Consider the following 20,988-nt stretch of genomic DNA (forward strand, 5'->3'; position numbering starts at 1 on the left):
ATAGGCAACCAGATATCCTTGATGTATCAAACATGCTCCTCGACCAATAGACGAAACGTCTGTTTTGATGATGGATGGTTTGGAAAGCTCGAAGAACATCAGAACTGGTGCATGAGAAATTGTCTACTCGAGGGTGTTGAATGCTGCGGTGTGTTCAGGGTGCCATGGTCATTGTACATCCTTCTTGAGCAAGTCACGCAGTGGTGCCGTGATCGTCGACATGTTGAGCACAAAATGGGAAAGGTAGTAAAAAAAATCTCCCAAGGAATGCTGTAGCTCTACTTTCAATGTGGGTGTTGGTAAGTTTGTAACTGCTTGTACTTTGGTCATGTCAGGCCCGAGTCCTTCAGCAAGTGACGTGTCCCATATAACTGACCAGCAATACTTTCCATTCAATTTTCGGAGGATTCAATTTTACGTTTCTAGATCTGGCACGATCAAGTAGTTTGCCCATAATCTCATGTTGAGCTTTATCGGCCGCAGAAACAATCACATCACCGACAACAAAATACACACACACACCTTCAAGATCACCAGACACTGATTACGACTGTGCAGTACTTCACTTGCAGAACTGAGTCCAAAGGGCATTCTGTTTAAACAATATCTAACAAAAGGAGTGTTCCAAGTACACATCAACACACTGTCCTTGTCCAGTGGAACCTGCCAGAAAGAGTCCTTTTTTATCAACAGATAGAAAGCACCCACTTACCTCTCAGCTGGCTGGTTCCATCCTCTGCAGAGTAGTACTGTAGATTAAAGAAAAATCGTTCAGATTGTGAAAATTGGTATACATGTCCATTTTTATATGTTCTTTCATATAAGAGCAGGACACAGCTGATCAGAATACATTTACGGCCGCCATCTTGAATTTCAAAATGGCCACCACCAAAAATAATATTTTACGATATCTCGGTCACCAAGAGATTTAGCAAAATGAATAAAGAGTCTAATCCAATGTTTTCACACACAAAAAATCCAATAAACACACTTCAAATGTTCTATTGTCAGTCTTTCTGCTTTAAAATGACATATATACACTGTCCCAAGTATAGTTCATTGAGTCGAGATACAGTTCTGACTTCAACCTGTGTGATAACATGTTCCTGCACAATGGCAAAGTTCAGTGCACGGGAGAGATGCACAGAAACATTTGCATGGTGGTCTGCATGCCTTTTTGCAGCCGCATTTGATCAGCTCTGTGCAGGATTTGGCCGCCTCGGCAAGTGCTGTCCAGAAAGGTATCCACTGTTCAATGGCGTTCTTCGGCGTTCTTCGCGTCGTCCAACCCCAGTCCCATGGGCTTGGTAACTGCTGCTCAGATATCAGCGCTTGGGCCCAGATGTGTCCTGCCTGGTATGTCGACCTCTTGATATGTTACGTGAGGGCTGCCTTTGTGGGGGGTAGGCGATCTATTTGTCTTCCTTTCGCGAACAGAAGCTTCCTTGCCCGATTCACCTCGGTGCATTCACTGGTTCTATCATAAAGACATATGACGAACCTTTCCAGTTGACACACATTCTCATCTGAGACTGATGAAGTCTCTTGGGATAAACTCAAGAATGTGTCCGTTATATCAGGGTGTCTCGAAGTGGTGTCACTCTTGTTTTGACATGCCGAGATTGAGATCCAGATGAATCTCTTCAGGTTTTCTTTATGTTGAACACTATTAGCTCAGGCAGAGATAAGGCTGTCTTTGTTGAGGCATCTGATGCTTGCTTTTGATGTTGGATACTTGGTCGTCTCAGGATCATTCTGACAAGAGCTCAGACACTTTCTGCGACAACATCATTTTCACATCCAGGTTTCATGGATCCATCAAAAGCATATTCTTTGGCAAAAATGTCCTTCCTCAATATTTGTGCTGCACGAACTAAGTGGATTGCATCATCATCATTGTTGGAGCAAGCTATTTTAATCGCTTCTCCAATGTCGGAATTAAACATGAGGACCACATCACTTCCTTGAGTTTGAGCTGTCATACCTGGGATTAAGCACAACAGTCTCTCCTTCAATCGTGTTGTATTGACCTTTCCAGAAAAGTCTGGACTTGTATCTTCTGGACTTCTTCTCTTAATCTGGAATCGTAAAGTCACCCAATATCTGACAATCTGAAGACTGGCAATGTTTCATCTTGGTGGAATTCTTCTATGTACGAAACAAGCTCACCAAGTATTAGACTATCGACTTTAGTGCTTTGGGTGTCTCTTACATGCTGAGCATTATGTTTTCGCTCACGGTTGGTGACGGAAGTCAGACATGAAAGATGATACCTAGCATCTAAGGCATGCATGTCACCTTCGGAGAGCTTTCCCAACAGTTTCCTATCTTGTGACACATTTGCACATCGACGAACTCGAATATCAATTTTGTCAGTCCTTGCGACATGGAGATACTCATTTGTGTCATCTTCTTCACAAAAGAAACAATTAGATGTCCTTGCCATTGAACCCACGCTGCGTCGCCTGGTCTTAACAGGACTTGTCTCATATTCCAGGTTTTCTTTGGACTTATTTTTCTGAGCACGTTGGAGCTTTTATTTGTCAAACCTGTTTCTGCAGCTTTTATGCCAAACTGCCTGGTTTGTTCTGAGCGTGGCTTCAATGCCATCTCCACTGTCCCACTTCACAATGTCAATATCCTCTGGTAAGGCATCAATTTGATGAAACTCCAAAATATTCTCACCAAATAGTTTGTGGCCACATTCTTTATCACTTCCTCTATATTTAGCTATGCTGGGATTAACAAGCTTTTCTTCGGTGTCCTGTTGGCAAATTGCACACAATTTCCAGTCAATCAAGGCTGTTTTCTCTGGGCATTGTCTTTTAGAAGATGCACCTTCACCAGCATCGATTATCTTGCACTTTTTGGACATCGTTATAGCATGTCAGTGCAATGGGATCACCATATCAAATGTCCTGAAAAAAGGGGGAAAAATGTTAGTCCAACACCATGACAATTTACAACATATATTTCTGCTTATACACATCTATACATGCATACATCTCATTATTTTCAGACAGCAACTGATTTTTAGTGCATCAATTGCAATACAGATCATCGTCATGCATGCAAAGAGTGATAGTGATTGACCCACGCACAGGGACGTTCTCTGGAACGCATGGATCGACTGACAGCTGGAACGACCGCGGACCATAATTTCAGAGCGAATGACAGACAGACTCTTAGAATTATAACACCTTTCAAAACATTATAATGAAAATTAAATTGGATAAAGCCATTTCTACACGCTCATAGCATGTGGATATCAAACATCGAGCAAACACTTTTAAGTATTTAGTTGTTTATGAAAGGGTCTCATTTCGATTTTAAAGCAGAAAGACTGAAAATGGAGCATTATAAGTGTGTTTATGGGATTCCTTGTGTGTGTAAACATTGGATTAGACTCTTTATTCAAGTGCTTAAGCCTCTTGGTGACCAAGATATCGTAAAAATAGTTTTTGGTGGCGGCCATTTTGAAATTCAAGATGGCGGCCGTAATTGTCGTCTGATCATGTGTGTCCTGCTCTTATATGAAAGAGCATATAAAAGTAGTCATGTGTACCAGTTTTCACACTTTTTTCACATTTTGAACGATTCTGGTGAAATGTTGACTTAATCTACTGTGCTCGAGGGGATCTGATGGTGCTCTTGTTTTTGCGCTTTATTTAAATTCCTAGTATCTTGGTAAAACAAATACATTTCGGCCGAAATTGGCTACCATGAAACGGTCCTTTCGTTGATCCGGGGGAAGTACATTCGCTCACTCTGTTAATCAACTCAACATTAATTACAATCATTTCAGAGTATTTTTTTAATGTGATGGTAGTGCATCATAGAGCATCCAGTAATGTTGTAAAATCAACTATGAAGGCAAGACAGTTAATGTATTATCTAGTGGTTTTGATACCATTAAGAAGGAGTGATTGTTGGGAGACTAATCTTAAGCCAGATGACGTCAAAGATTGGAGATTCAAGATCCACAAGTCATATAACAGGTGTGCTGAAGTTGGAATAAGTACAGACTCCTCCTTTGAAGCAGAATCGTGAGTGATAGTTGTAGTTGAAAATGTGAAAGAATTAACGAGAACATCATTTGGTAATTGGGTTTCTGAGAGAAGCAAAATATTAGGAGAGGTACAGACTAAATGGTGTTCAACAAAGGAAAGATTAGAATAAAGACCACAAATGTTGGTGAGATGAATAGTAGAAAAGGTGTCAGGCTTATTAGAAAGTTAAGGGTCTTGGGAGGGATCGATACGACTACTGCCTGGGTGCTCCCTCTTGTTGGCAGTAGAGATAGGCAGGACACTGCATAATGTCGGGAACTCGGGGTTACAAACTTGTTGGACATTTCCATGTTTGTAATTAGTGGTTATAAGAAATGAAAGGAAAGACATAATGAAAAGATAATGGGTGAAAATGAGTAGGATAAGTGTATGGTGCATGTGAGAAAGAGAAATTAGAGCTAGCCCAGTGGTTGAGTTTGCATGGGACAGAAAGTAAGACCAACAATCCTGACATGGAAAGTGTAACATATTGTTTCGGGCATGACATTAACTCTCCGAAGTCAGTATCGATATTCACATGAGTTTCTTTCTTCTCGTGACCTGGTTAACACTATTGGCAAATGTAAAGAAAAAAAAAAAACAATAACAGGTCACAACAACTCTGCCAGAGACCGAAATGTGCAGACAGGGCATTAAGAGCTGCTTGGAATGTGTCGTTCGCCGGTGATAAAGTAGAAAATAACTGGAGGGCCACCACATCTTATAAAATATAAATCAACTGCCAGTGAGTATATTTGGAATGACTGTTACCATCGGTGTCATGGGACTCGGGGATAATCTGGGACCAGGCAGGACTGGTGGAAGTAACGATCGAAAAAATCATTCATCCTTGTCACCAAATGTTATGCAGTGAGGAAGACTTATTGAGTAATAATAAACTTCGTGTTTATTAATTGCTTAAAGAAGTTCTCATAATCACTGCTCTGATTGTTCCGTTTCAGACAGTCTGTTGGAGAGACAATCACACCTTCATTCCCAGCAGTTCCCAATGATGTAACTGCTGTTTTCTAATGGCAGACAGGGCACCCAGTTTAATGTCCATCCTTGGGACGGCACATACATTGAAGCCTCGCCGTGCCTGTGTAACTCTAGAATGACAGTTTATAACTGGTGTTTTGAATAAAAACATCTCACATTACCAGCTTGCTCATGCACACTTCAACAATAACAAAATTACCAACTGCAAAACCACCTCAGATGCAGATAAACGAAAACCTCAGACCTCAATCATGCATTTTGATGAGAAGAGTTGGAAAGCTTGACAGTACCATTGCTCTCGGGCCCAATTCATCAATTTCTTTGAGGGACATTTGGCTGTTTACAAAAGCTGAAGCAATCCCAGTATTTGGTTAAATTTGACCATACTCTAAGCATGGTATCCTGTACCCAAAGCTGTAAGAAGAACAGATTATTGGTCGATGTGCTTCCTTTGCTTTTGAGACTAGAAATGAGTAGAATAAGGATTATACAGCTCATTTATGATGGAGGAAGAAACAAAAGATCGATGTGATACAACTGGATTTAATTTAACTAATAGTAGCTTACAGCCTAAAAATCTGGGCTCGAAAGATAATCTTTAATGGTGTTGCAGGTTTGAAAGAAACCTGTTTTGTAAGGAATGCATTAGACAAAACTGCTGGTATCCATTCCTCAAGTCACAACGAATATCCTCCATATCTACACCCAACTCTCGCTCAACTTCCTCCATTTTTCCACCTCTTTCCTCATTCTCCATCATTTCTTCTTCATCCACTCCTGGCCATTCTGCTTCCCAGGTGTCCTCTAGGTCATCTAACTCTTCTGCAGTCTTTGGTGGTAATTCCTTTGGTCCATGGAACAACTCAAGGAATTGTGAAGAAGTGATGAGCTCAGGAAGATGATGCAGAAAGAAACTTTCACAGCATTCCACCAGAAACTCTGCTTCAAGATCCTGAACACAAACAGAATTAAATATTACTGAGTCATCAAAAGTGAACATAGCTCTCCTTTCAGGTATGTTGGTGAGACAACCCGTTAAAAAAAAAAAAAAAATATATATATATATATATATATATATATATATATATATATATATATATATATATATATATATATATATATATATATATATATATATCACCATTTTAAAGCCTTTTTCCCTGGGCAGGGGTCAGCTTTTTACGGGCCCCAATCATGGTACCCTTTCTTGTGGCAATGTTTTTTACGGCCGGATGCCCTTCCTGACACCAACGCTTTAGTCGCCTTCGACACACAGGGATAATTACCAGTACACTGGTGCTCATTTCGCCGACCTTGGAAGGATGACAGGCTGAGTCAACCCCCCTGATGTTAATTCAGTGGCTCGTGGGGCTCGAACTCAGGACCCCGAGGATCCCAAGCCACCACCCTAACCACTAAGCAAACACCAGGCACATACATACATACATACATACATACATACATACATACATACATACATACATACATACGATTTATCATGAGATCTGTACAAAGCTATTCAGAATTTAATCAGATTTTTGACAAATTCCTTTTTAGGGAATCTTAATGGAAATTCTTTCTTTGTGTCTTTTGACTTACTGCATTTCAAGCACACAATTGCACCATTGCATAGTTTTGCCTCTAACTTCACCCTTCTTGAATGAGGATGACTGTGAGGCTTCCGTTTCTGGATTATGAGCGTGGGAATGGAGTTATCCTGCTTTGTAAAGATCACTCCAAAAGCGAAGAATTCCAGAGCGTATCTGTCCTGTTTATCTGTAATCGTTTCTTCCCATGCTGTTAATCGTTTTTACAAACCAGTTCCTAAATCCTATCCATCTATCTATCATGGAATGCATGTGTATATGGATATAGTTCTGGATATATGTGTATATGGATATATGTTCTGCAGCTCTATATACTTTCACGAAGCCTGGTGTTGGCTTAACAGTTAAGATGGCTGGCTTTAGATCTTGGAGTCTTGAGCTGAAACCACTGTTCCTATTGAATTAACATCAGGTGGTTTGACTCAGCCCGTCATCCTTCCAAGGTTGGTGAAATGAGTACCAGTATGTGGGTAGCAGGGGGCATTGTATCAGTGGCACAGCTGTGCCCCCAGCAAATGACGCAACCAAGCAGCCACAGGCTGCATATGAACAAACAAATAAATAAATATACATACTTTCACTGCCTTCTTTACACCTTCATATACTTCCACCCAACCCAATCATTCACTTCCCTCAATCCCTTCATCCATTCCCATATCCCTTCTGCATTACCTTTTCTACCCCTTCACCCCAAAGCACAAGTTAGTTTTAAGCTCATTCGGTTCAGCTGTGCAATAGTGCATACAAGTCAAACAAACACCTCAAATGATCATGATAATTTCCAATGTCTATGGTTTTCTTCATATTTTATTTTATTGATTCGACAGAGAATTGGCATATTTTATAACACCAGCAAGCTGCCCGTTCCCACTTGGGATTCCAAACGGGGCTGGAATGGAGACGAAAAAAATGCAAATGGAATCTTCTGTCATCGAGCCGGCAAGTTTGGAGCAACAAGTTCACATTTATTGTCATGTCTGATGATAATTTAAATTCCAAAATGGCGGTGACGTGCTCCGTTTGAAGCTGTTCGATATATCTAGCTTTGTGATGATATATGTTGAGAATAGAGTCTTGAGTTCAAGCTAAGATTAGTTTAAATTGGAATTAGATAGGTACCAGGAAATTATGGAGATAGAGGGGTAAAGGGTTGTTGGCAGGACTTTTAGAGAGCTTGAACATTGATGGGTGATTGCGTGCATGTTTACGGAGTGCTGTTGGTGGGGGTCTCGTCAAGGGGTGTTGTGTCGTTGAAGTGTGTTATTTAACCAAGGCCATGTCGCCTCCCCGGGGAAATTTTTTTTACAAAAACTACAACAAAAACATTCAAAAACCATTTTAAAAGGAAAAAAGGCATTTCCTTCTTTGGATCTTGTGTTGATAAATTAGTATGGTGTTGATGTGGTGCAGGCATGATGGCCTGAATGGCCTCCACCTGTGTCTAATTTCCTTGTATTTCCTTGTGAATAAAAATTTGTATTGGTGTACAATCCAGTGACCAATTGCAAATTCATAGTAGGATTATGACTTTGTAATCACCATTACCACCAATAATAGTATGACACGACATATATATATATACATACACACACACACACACACACACACACACACACACACACACACACACACACACACACACACACACACACACACACACACACACACACACACACACACACACACACACACACACACACACACACACACACATACACACACAATTCAGCCTTGACAACTCAGACCAATTTCGGAAAAAAAATAAAAGAAAAAAAACCCCATTTATTATCCAAATTTCTCATCCATTTGTTTGGGTGGTGTATTGGCCACTGCCTTGATCACTTCCAGAAAAAAACAAGTAACAAAGACATAAAATGTCATAGCCCGTGTTGTTTTAGTAATTGTGCTGTAGTTAAAGTTAAATGGAGGTAAAGGAGTTAAGGGGCGAGCCCATCTTTATGTACAACTAGCATCTGTTGAAGACAAAGTCTTCGATATCCCCCACCATAGTAAATGAGGATTAACAAACTTGTATTCCCTAAGCATGTGCAATATGTATGTAAAGTTTCCCCTTGATCTGTCCAGCCGTTCTGGAGAAGAAGATTTAAAAAATTTATTAATTTTCAATCCAAGATGGCTGACGAACCATGTGACCTATGACATCATAAATTTACATTCTGCCTCCAATCCTCCAGTGGAATACGTGTGTGAAGTTTCGTGTTAATCGGATGAGGTGTGTTTTTCTATCCAAGATGGCCGCCAAATCATGTGGCTTGTGACGTCATAATTTTTACTATGTATGCAGACATGATGGAAGATGATAGTTGCAAATTTTCGCTTCGTTCGGTTATGTGATTCCAGAGAAAACATTATTTAATATTTTTCTTGAATCCAACGTGGCTGCCAAACCATGTGACCTATCAATTAGAAAATATCAAAAGGCACCAGTTCACCACTTGTTTGTTATGTGTACCAAATTTCGTAAATATATCTTGCGTGGATTTGTAGTTAGGCTCTGGAAACGAAATGTGATGGACGGACGGACGGAACCCATTTCTATATCCCCCGCCAACTTCGTTGGTTGGCGGGGGATAATAAAATGGCCACCAGTCTACCAGTCAGCCATCTTTGATCAGATCGCAAAATAAAGTGAAGGGCATGTGTATGCCATCATGTACTGTGCTTGTGCCAAGTTTTAACAAAATTGGACCATGCATGTCTGAGAAATGGTTGGGGACACGTTTAAGTAACAAAATGACCACCAGTCGGCCATCTTGGATATGATCTCGAAAAATCAATGACATCGGGATGTTAGCCATCAATCACTATCAGTGCGCCAGGTTTGAACAACATTGGTAAATGCTTGTCTGAGAAATGGTTGAGGACATGTTCAACACCAGGTGTTTTTTTACAACTAAAATAGCCATCTTTGATGTTATCTCGAAAAACCGTTCAGCGCTTGTATGGACTGGATTCTGGGGAGTATGTCGGAGAGATCAAGCTCCGGTGCATCATTTGGGAATGTCAATATCTCCAACCTTGATTTCGCAGATGACGCAGTCTTCTTTACGGAAACTCTAGATATCCTTTTGGGGGCCCTCGGGGTGCTGAATGAGGAGTCAGAGCTGTGAGGATTATGGGCTGCACGGGTCAAAACTACGATCCAGGCTTTCAATGACATATTGGATGCTGCTATCTTATCTGTACTTGTTTGTGGTGAAGATGTTGAGGCCACGGAGTGATTCACTTACCTTGGCAGTGATATTCAGGTCTCTGCTGGCTGTGAGCCAGAGGGCAATGGACATCTGAGTCAGGCCTGGGGAGTCATCGATTCACTGGATCATGGGGTGTGGTGCTGTTGGAACCTGTGTAGGATGAGGAAAGTCCAAGTCTTCAGGTCCTTGGTGCTTCCAGCTTCTAGTCTTGCTCTATGGATGTGAGACTTGGAATCTCACCAGGGATCTCAGAAGAAGATTTAATTCCTTTGGTACCAGGTGTCTTTGGAGAATCCTTGGCTATCGCTGGTCGGACTTTATGTCCAATGAGCGGTTGCTGTGAGAGACTCAAATGAGATTTGTTACCTGTATCGTCCATGAGCATCAACTGTGGCTGTTTGGACATGTGGCACATTTTCCTGATCCTGATCCTGCTCACCAGATTCTCTCAGTGAATCAGTGGAGGAAGCCAATGGGCCGACCATGTGCCTCATGGTTGCAGCAGGTTTATCAGCATCTCAAGGATATGGGGATAGGCCAGGCGGTGGCCCCTGGAGTGACTTTCAATGGCAGAAGGTGGACGCAGCAATGCACTGCTATGGCGCATGCTCCATCACCTAACCCTGGGGACTTTGGGGTCCTCGGGAAGTTTTGGGAATTTTTGGTCCTTGGGGACTTTTGAGTTCTCGGGGACTTTTGGGGTCTTCAGGGTCTTTAGGGTATTCAAAGTCCAAAGGGGTCTCAGCAGTCTAAAGGGTCAAAATGTATATTCAAAAGTGCATAATTAATGAATAGACATATGTATTTAAGACAAAAACTATGACACACACACACACACACACACACACACACACACCCACACACACACACACACACACACACACACACACACACACACACACACACACACACACACACACACACACACACACACACACACACACACACACACACACCTCATCCATTTATAGTAGATAATATTATGGAACCTTCTCAAAATTACGAAATAGAGTATGATATGTTGTGATCAAGGAAATTTTTTTCAAAAAATGACAAAAATTATAAAGTGCATTCCCAAGAATGTGCCGCAGCACATTGCCCGCTGTAGGTGGGCCGAGGAGTGTCCACTGGTAAGTACAAAGTCGTTGGTCATGTCGTTTCAAATTTGAGATTGTGTTTGTCAAGGCCTCATTTTGCAGCCTGCTCATTTATTCCCTTGCTCATTGTGTCCAGGAGTTTCCCCACTGCCATACTATCAATTCATGCCCTCCGTCACCTTGCTCTTCCATGAGCCTCAAACTTGGAGAGAGGAAAAAGGGCAGGGTGGTTAAATTTCTCAATGAAAGGCAAGTCTGAAGACATCATGATTAAATCATCACTCTGACACAGTCTATTAAGGTGCTAAATTTACTAAAGATGAAGAAAACAAGACACCTTTGCAAAGCGATACACAGAAACGCAGGTAGAGGCATTCAAGCGGTGGGAACAGTCTTCCTGGCAGCGGTAGTAAAGGTTTGCCAGCTCATAATGCTTTGCTGCTGTCAATAGCTGGGGAAAACATATTTGGAAACAGTGAGATTGGGAAGTCAGAATATTCCTCTTATTGAAGAAAGGGAAAGAGAAACAAAGTTTTTTTTCTATTCAATGATCTAAGGTAAACAGTGAAGTTTGTGCAGAAATCAAGGATAAAGATGGAAAAGGCTGGGGTTCATAGTACAGTACATGGAAAATTTGATTGGTCGAGACAGTGTACAATTTTCCTGATGTACAAAGGTTTTTGGAAGTGAAAACAAGGTGATTTGTGTTCTACCGGATTCATAAATGTAATTCAATGGAAATGAAATAAACGTTTTAAAGGCTGTATAAAAAAGGCATTGAATCGGAAGTTTACCACCATTGATGCACCCTCTTTGACACCACCATATTTAACATGTTACGTTCATTATTTGTGCTTGTTGTTTGTGTTCTTTATGAAGACAATAAAAACAGTAAGTTTTCTGGTTGAAATGATTTTCAATTTTTGTTTGACTGCCGGACAGACAGACTGATGCAAATGCTTTACCGCACTATGCACATCCGCACTCATGATGACGCACTACACAATTTGCCAAATTCAGAGCCAAAGTACTGCAAAACTGCAGTTTTATGTTCCGATTCATGTTACGATTTGTATTCCTACAGTGTTCAAAATATAAAATTCATTTGAAATCAAGTAGTTTCTCGATCATAGAAATAGACTGATAGAGTGAATCAATTGCTAAACTCTGCTTTGCGCTACGTGCGTGGAGTAATTAGTGTACTTAAACATGAATTTACAGACAGTAGACAATGGACAAACATATTTGTGCATGGGATTTGAACCTGGGTTTGGAGCATGTTAAGCCATCATTTTAGATAAAAAAAGCTCAACAGGTGAATTCCAATTTTTTCTGACTTGAAAGCTAAATATGTCATTAACTTTTCTAACAGAAAAAGCAATGAGCAATATTCAATGGAAACGGATAGGAAAACAAGAAACATGGTTCAAAAGTTGTGATCGTTGACATAATACATGGAAACTTTGATGTAGTATAGGAGGAGGCAATTTTCCCAGTGTACCTGGTGCCATATTCGCAGCCAGACACTCTCACCGATTGCAATTTGTACATATTATACAGTGAACGCCAAGCATAGAGTTGGTAAAGATACCAATAGACAATGACCAAATTTTTCTGAACTATAGTGTTACAAATCTAGCCGAGGGGATAAAATGGGGAATAGATTAGAATAGTTATTTCATAGTACATGTTCGAATGAGTGCGTTGTAATTGCTGTACGAAATAAAAGGTGCCGGACACGTGCTAATAAAGATCTAGTCGCCCCTCCAAAGTGTCCGTATCTATGCCCCACCTTTCTCGTCAAACTGCATTCTCGAACCTCCCCTATTTTAATCTGTCCTTTCATGGTCTTTTTCCATGAGTTTTCAGCCCATGAACATGATTGTGCAGTCAGTGCAAGATCAATAAATCTGTTAGAGACATGGCTACCTTAGACCATAAAAGTAATGTTAAGTACCTCAGGCCATACATGGGCATTTGGTACGCTCAATGCCAACAGACCGTGGGTGTGGAATTTTCCCAGCTTGCTCCGCCAATCAGCCGAGGCCACTGATAATTGCTTGCTGGCGATGTCAGACAATGACCCATGTGCAGTGGGTGGTCTGACACACCCCGTGGGACCTCATATAGCCTGGACACTGCGCTTGTTCTTTCCTTCTCTCCTTGTTGGTTCCTGCTTGCTCTAGCTTCTGGGTTCGTTCATTGGATGCTCACTTCGTGGCTCTTGATTCCTACCCGGTCCAACGTGGTTTGCGGTACGCGGTGGTTTGTTTTCCAACTCGTGACACAATTGCTGGTGTGTGGTGAGCACGGCTGTCGATGCACACAGGTTGCCACGAGGACTGACCTGAAACAAGGCTCATCTTGCATGCGCAAGCTTTGTTTTGTATTTGTTTCAGCTCGTCGAGGTCCCGAGGGCAAGCTGAATTATCTTGTTTATGGTCACTTTTTAGAGTCTATGATCACTTAATTGTTCATTTGTTTACAATTAAGCGACTTAATTGTAAATGACAATTTGTGTGTGGTCATCCAAAGTGGGCTCCATAACGCATAGCCATTTGGAAAGTTAACCTGTGAGATGGGCAGATTGGGTTCGTGCTGAAGCGCTTGTAAAGCGAATAGCTTGGTAGGCCCACTCGGCCACTCTTTTCAGGCAGATTTGCCATGGTCACGTTTTTTAAATGTCGATTCATGCCAAATTAAACCAGCGGACATGGAGCCCTTTTCGACCCTTGCCCGCTGGTGGTGCAACCATCGTGGAAGTTGCACGGCCATAACAATATTGTGGGATCTTTAACATCGGCAACATAAATGCATAAGGAATAGCAGCTGGCTTTACACCTCCATCAAAATATCAGCATGCTCTGAAATGCAGCACCACTGATGGCACTGCATCAGAATGTCAGTTTATGGTTACATCAAACTGAGATGAAAAAGCAAAAGGTTGAACTAATAAGGAATCCTGTCACCCAATAAAATGAGAAATATCATGACGATCAAGGCTGAGAATCTTTATCAAGGCTGAGAATGTGCCGACGTAATGATTCATTCTCTTGATCTGTGTAACTGTCTGTACCTCCAAATCCTGTGGAACCTTGAAGGGGCAGTTGTGCTCTTTTCTGATCGGCTGTACTTGTGCCTTGCCTACATTGTTTAGACCGTTTGCACTCCTTCCCCTGTCGCAGAAAGCAGTTATTTTGATTTCGAACTATGGGAATAGTTACTCTTTCGCAGATGAAAAGCTATTTCTCTTTTATCCTGCTTGTTCAATCATCTCCGCCACTCATCCCCGTTTCATTTTTCAGACTTGAATTTGGGTTTTTCCTTTGGGAGAGTTTCATTGATATATTCTTTCCTGTATGTGCGAACGTATGTATTTGTATTAAAGATTCTCCTTTGTATGCTGAACCTGAATGGAAATTGAGTTAATTTCTTCCACAATATCATGGAGATCCTTTTCACAAAGTAGATTTCCAAAATTTCTTGTAGAAGGTTAAAAATCTAATTTGAAAATTTCCTTTTCTGGAGTTTCTACTTGTACATTGGAAATGCAAATCACAACTAAATCAGCTATAATTTGGCAAGTGTGGCAGCAATGAAACAAATTATTCAAAATAATGATAAGATGTTTTTTAATCAATGATAGTTATAACTTTTAACGAAGAAAAATCATAGACGAGCTCTGAAAAATAATTTGACAATGAAAATGGTGGGGACAGAATGATAAAATAATATGATAGTGAAGATATTCACCTCCATTAGCTCATGGTCAGGAACCTTCAATGCCTCTTCTGTTTCACCACGATACAGTTCCTCCATCATGGTCTGATTGGGAAGAGATGGACAATCATAAGGACTTGGGTCTCAATCACACAAATACTCACTGTAGTAACTGTGCTTTTTAATTATTTGGACTGCACCAATTATGAAGTTGTCATTGTGAACACCTGCATGTGCTATGCTCATGCTCAGAACAAAGGCTGGCGTTAAAGATAGACTTTCACATTGACACTCAAGCTGCCTGCTTCCGAGTTTAACGCAGAAGCAAACCAAACGTACCTGGAAGGTTCTGTAAGACACATCAGGAATTTCGATAGATCGAATTGCATGATCATGGTCAGCGTTCGCCAGCATTACACGGAACCTGCAACATCAAATTGGTTTAGCTTGATATACAGCATTGGAAATAATGATAAAAACAGAGCAAAAACTGGATATAAAATGGAAATAATATGAGATAGAATTGCATCTTGTGTGTAGAAAATAAATGCTCCAGAGCACAGTCACGTGTTGATAAAGTACTCTGTGACTGGTTGTCATGCAAAACAATCAGAAAGTACCGAAAGTTGGTGATATCATTGTCGTGTCATGAAAACTATGGCTCCTGGAAAGGAAATATCAGTTGACAAATGTACGGGAATCAAAGACTTAGCTAATGAAGGCTAATCCATGCAGCAGGTTGTGGCCTAACTTCATATTTCAACAGGTGCTGTGCATGCAAGACACTGAAGAGGATTCACAAAACTGGTACTGGTGACAATGAAAGTGGTGGAGGAAAAAAAAGCTCAAACTTTCTAAAAGTAATTTTAAGCGCTTCATGATAGAGGACGATCCAGTACAGATCTTGTGAATGCCTCGCTTAAAGTACAGGTGTTAACGCTTCTTCAAGAACAGTAAGATACACATGAGCATGAAGTGTTCTCAATGGTTGTACATCTGCTAAAATAAACCTTTGTTGAGGAGATGCAACCAAACAAAGGGTTGAAATGGGCAGCAGAAATGAAGGTAGGATGACCAAACCTGAAAGAGGGTGCACTCAATGGAAGTTTGTTCAAAGGCAGATAGCAGAGAGCGGGATAACAATCGATGTAGAACAGCCACAGTGAAGCATGGGGTGGATAAATACAAGACAGTGTGGCTACATTTCAGCCAAGTTTGTCAGAGATTTCCATAAAATCGAAAGTACTGACTGCCGACAGGTACAGGTAGGTTCCAATCCATCATGCCATTTCCTGAGAAATCCCATTGGTTGGGAATTCATACTCCAACATGACAATGATCCCAAGGATACAGCCAATATGGTGAGAAACTATCCAAATTGTAAAGAGGCTTATTGAATGCTCACAAAAATGCCTTAGCCTGCACAAAGTCCTGATAAATACATCATTGGAACTTGGATACTGAGAAAGTTTAACGGCAACCAAGCACCTTGGATGAATTGTGTAAAGTGCTCCAGAATATTTGGAACAACTTTACATCGCTATACATTGACAAACTGCATTCTGTGCATAGCCTGTACGTTTTCATAATTATTTCCAATAATGTACATATTACCCATCATTATCATATACTTATGTCCGACGACATTGCACTACCTCTATTATTCACTACCTCACCACCTGTGTGGACTATTAGCTATCTTTCCCTGCTGATGGACCTCTGGTAACTCATATCTGTTGCTGTGTTTGAGCCTGGGGAGTAACTGCTGAAATCTATCTGTCCGGGTTCTTCCTGATATCATTGTTCTTTGTTTGTTTCGAAAAAAAAAATTCTTTCCATAATTCTCTTTATTCGTTCTTTTTCTTGCTTTTACTATCTATCTGTCGAAGGAGAAGTGAATTCTTACAGAAAGTTTTTGTAAGGCTCACTTGGCTGTGCCTGGATGGGTTTGAGGGTAGAGGAGTAGCGGCTGAAACCTGAATCCTATCCAGGTTCCTCCTAATGACTCCATCTTTGCTCTTTACTTATTTGGGTTCCTTATAGTTCGTCTGTTTCATCAGTACCTCATCACGATCACATTCCTGCTCATTTAAATCCATGATCATAAATAACAATAGTTTGCTGTCGGATAAGGAGCCAAAATAAAATATGATTGAAGAATGTTTTCCAATATGTCGTATATTCATTCACCTATTGCTTCAAGTACGAGGATGGTTCAAGGATGTTTGATTTGGAACTTTGCTTATGCAGTCCTCAAATCCAAGTTTGTATGTATATCTTATTATACGAACGATATTTCCCTTACTTTCCAAGTAGAAAACCAGCTTTGAAAGTATCATCCAGATTTATTTTGGATTGCACATATTCATTGTGGGACGTCATTCTTAATCACCTCCTTTGTTGACAACACCTTGCCCTCGTGTTAATGAACTGGACAGGCAATAATCACCAAACGAGGCAGCCAAGCATCGATAAATTTCAACAGGCTTAACGTTTTAGTTGAGAAATTTCGAAAGTATTGACTGTTCCTCCTCCTTTGTTAACTCCCTCAATGCACTCTTGATTTTAAGCATGATTGATGAAAGCATGAAATGCATGATTATGGGTAATAGTTCTCTACTTCTCTCTCTATTTCTGTTAGCAACTCAAATTTTTCCGACTTTCTTGTGTGGTTGGCCAGGAAGGGTTTTTGGCAGAACTCATTCATGAACTGCAGCTGACCAGGCCTGATGTTCAACTGAACATCATCATCATGCATCATGTATCATGCTCTATGCAGAGCATTGGTGCTGCTGAAGCAGTTCCTAGGCTATAATCAAAGTCGGGTTTCCACTCCAACTCAGGAAGTCAGAGCAGGAATTTGGGATTTGGCTAGGGTGCTCAGCTACTCTTTGTGAAGGACACCGTGGGATCGTCAATGTTCACCAACTAATGTCAGCAGACGGGACACTCAGATTAACGTCCATCTGAGGGATGGCACACACATTGATGAATCACCCTGCCTGTGAAACACTGGGATGACAGTTTAGAGCTGGGCCGAGATTTGAACCCAGGCTGACAGCTTCGAGGCAAGTGTGCTAGGCCATCCTGCTTGCCTGCTGAACAGATTATTATTTGTAACTACATTTGAGTCAAAAACTATTGGCACCCTTACATTTTTTTCAAATAACTCACAACTTTCTCGAAAAATTAGTTCAAATTGACAAAAGTATTTCATCTCCACAATTCTTTATTTCACGGTTAATATTACAGAACCTTTGTTTTTGATTCAGAACTTAAGATGTCCTTTTAAATCAAAAAATAAAAAGAAATGGCATTGACAAAATTATTGACTCCCACGACTTGATATTTGGTGGCACAGCCTTTGGACAAAATCACTGCAGAGTCAAGCGCTTCCTATAGCCATGAATGAGCTTCCTACACCTCTCAAACTGGCAGTGTGGTCCACTCTTCTTGTGTAAACTGCTCCAGTTCTCCCAGATTTGAAGGGTGCCTTCTCCTAACTGCTGTTTTCAGATCTCCCCACAGGTGTTCAATGGGATTTAGATTTGTACTCATTGCTGGCCACTTCAGAACAGTCCAACGTTTTGTCTTGAACCATTCCTGGGTGCTTTTTAAAGTGTGTTTGGGGTCATTGTACTGCTGCAAGACCCATGACCTTCGATGGAGACCTAGCTTTCTGACACTGGGTTGAACATTGCGCTCCAAAATACCTTTGTAATCTGATTTCATGATATCATGCACACATTCAAGGCACCCAGTGCCAGAGGCGGTACAGCAACCTTAAAACATCACTGAACCTCATCCATGTTTGACTGTAGGGAAGATGTTATTTTCTTTGAAGGCTTCATTTTGTTTTCTGTAAACATAGAGATGATGTGCTTTTCCAAAAAGCTCCAATTTGGTCTCATCTGTCCACAGGACATTCTCCCAGAAGGATTGTGGCTTGTTCAGGTGTGTTTTGGAAAACTTCAGTTTGGCTTTCTAACCCCTCTCTCTCTTTCTCTCAGCAGTGGGGTCCTCCTGGGTCTCCTACCATAGAACCCCCTTTCATTGAGTTGGCAATGGAGGGTGCGAGTTGAAACTGTCGTACCTTGTGTCTGAAGGTCAGCTTGAATCTGTTTGGCAGTTGATCAAGGTGCTTTCTCCACCATTCGAACAATCCTTTGATCAAGATTTTTCTTGAGGAAACGTCCAGGGAGGTTGGCTACAGTACCATGGGCCTTAAACTTCCTGATAACATTGTGTACGGTGGACACAAGAACATCAAGGTCTCTCGAGATGGACTTGTTGCCTTGAGATTGCCCATGCTTGGCTACAATCTTGTGTCTGACCTCCTCAGACAATTCTCTGGTTTTATTTCTTTTCTCCGTGCTCATTGCGGTAAACACAGTGACACAAAACAACAGAATGGCTCTTTTTCTTTCTTCAACCTGGTTGGATGAGTGATGTTTATATTGCAGGCACCTGCAACTCACCATAGGTGAGTTCAATTCCAAAGGAAATGAGAATCACCTGCTTGAAATCCAATTATTTCTCACAACTTCTAAAAGGTGCCAAAAACATTGTCTGGGCCATTTTAGGATTTCTGTGTGGAATAAGCTAAGGTTTCATAATTTTTTTCACCTTTTATTGTTTTGTTTCACTGCAAACCAAATAAATACATATGTGGATACCAAAACAATTTTTAATTCCAACAATTTTCTGAAAGAAATGGTGCATTATTTGAAAAAAGTGCAAAGGTGCCAATATTTTTGGCCACGACCGCAGCTGAAGTACCTGGCGTTGCCTGGGGAAATTCAAAGAAATATGTATTTTAATATTTCCTGCATAATAAATTGTGGAATGTTGGCCTTTTGGTTTTGTATGAATTACGAATCTTGGGCGTTGCAAAATATGCTTGGACCGCTTTCCCATCTTTTTATGAATTTTATTTTTTAAATATGACAAATTAGTACGACCTCAGCATATGATCTTCCAAAAACACATGACTCGCTCGCTCCCGGGAAAATCCCAGGCAGTCTATAAGAACATATTCACTTGAGGCCTGAACAAAGAGGTGTTATCATAAACCTGTGTAAAGCAATATTTTAACAAGAAAGAGAATTGCTTTGCAATACATGCCCTCTACAAATGTGATATTTTCTAAGTCCAAAAAGGATATAACTCAAAAATTGACGAAACGCCCTGAAACTCTAACTTGTTCTGTAACTTATCATAATAAAGCCACGTACCAAGTTTCAGATGAATCTGTTAAAGGGTATCGGAAAAAAGTCTGAAAATCACCGGTGGGACGGACAGAGAGACAGACAAGTGCACGTGTAAACACCGTCGTAAATAAATTTATGTTGTTGACAACAAATCACGATATACAACCTCAACATACAATCTTACAAAACAAAGCATGTTATTTGATCGCTCCCAGGAAAAAAAAAAACAAAAAAAACAAACGCAGGCAGGCATAAGCACAATACTCAATTGAGGCCAGAAGACCAACTTTGTCTTCTTTTTAACTGAAAATTTTTTTTTTCATCCAAACCACCCTTGACCTTCCTCTGGATGAAAGAGGAGGCCATGCAGAGTTTAGTTGCACTGGTTTCTGCAGGGTCTGTATGCAAAGCACAAGGGTGACAGCTTCCAGATGTGTCAAAATACTGACCTGGACGAGATAAGTCAACGAAGAAGACAAATGCAGGACCTCTAATATATCCTTCCAGACCTGGTTATAGGTAATGGTTACCAACATAAAGACAAACTCCCTTATAAATTATAAATCTACATACAATACAGCCATTCAAGACAAAACTGTAGATTTAATTTGAACCACCTTTGATGCGAAGGAATGACAGAGTAAAATACGAGATTAATAATTGAAGTCAAAAGACCAAAGAAGCACAAGAGAGACCGAGGTGAGGAGGATGCCAGGAGTACACGGTGAGCATGGAAAGGCCGTCCTTGCACGAGGAATATGACATCAGATAGGTGTGGGCTGTTAACAAAACTGGCATCTGTAGACAGACAGACAAATGGAGAAGTGCATTTACAAAGTGTAGTTCTTTTGTCGAACAACAAAAATAACGTATCACCCAAGAGGACAGCTTGCAGACACATGCATGGTGGGTGAGGTATGTGTGAGCACCCTTTTGATAAATTCCAAAATTTAATGGCTGCAGATAATATCATTTATATTTCCTGTATAGGTATAGTCACTGTCAATGAAAACAATCATTTTTGGTATAAAAAGGTTGAACTCAAAGAAGAAAATTGATATTAAGTTTTTACCTCCCATTAACCCTTATTG

The 20,988-nt window shown here is 40.6% G+C and overlaps 1 protein-coding gene across 4 annotated transcripts in view; it reads right to left on the reverse strand.

Annotated features, from left to right (window-relative positions):
* Positions 1 to 3,799: 3,799 nt before the first annotated feature.
* The window catches only part of LOC147030751 (ankyrin repeat and BTB/POZ domain-containing protein 2-like), a 74,203-nt gene continuing 57,014 nt past the window's right edge, over positions 3,800 to 20,988 (reverse strand). For all 4 annotated transcript variants that reach the window (XM_085875133.1, XM_085875131.1, XM_085875134.1 and 1 more), the window contains 5 exons: positions 20,593 to 20,695; positions 15,027 to 15,111; positions 14,721 to 14,792; positions 11,305 to 11,418; positions 3,800 to 6,000 (listed from right to left, as the gene is read on the reverse strand). In XM_085875133.1, coding sequence (XP_085731259.1) covers positions 5,647 to 6,000; positions 11,305 to 11,418; positions 14,721 to 14,792; positions 15,027 to 15,111; positions 20,593 to 20,695 — 728 coding nt within the window. In that variant the 3' untranslated portion in view covers positions 3,800 to 5,646. The remainder of the gene's footprint in view (positions 6,001 to 11,304; positions 11,419 to 14,720; positions 14,793 to 15,026; positions 15,112 to 20,592; positions 20,696 to 20,988) is intronic.

This window comes from Eptatretus burgeri, chromosome 3 (assembly GCF_056783735.1).
Source record: "Eptatretus burgeri isolate ZD-2024b chromosome 3, Ebu_testis_v1, whole genome shotgun sequence".
Lineage (NCBI taxonomy): Eukaryota > Metazoa > Chordata > Myxini > Myxiniformes > Myxinidae > Eptatretus > Eptatretus burgeri.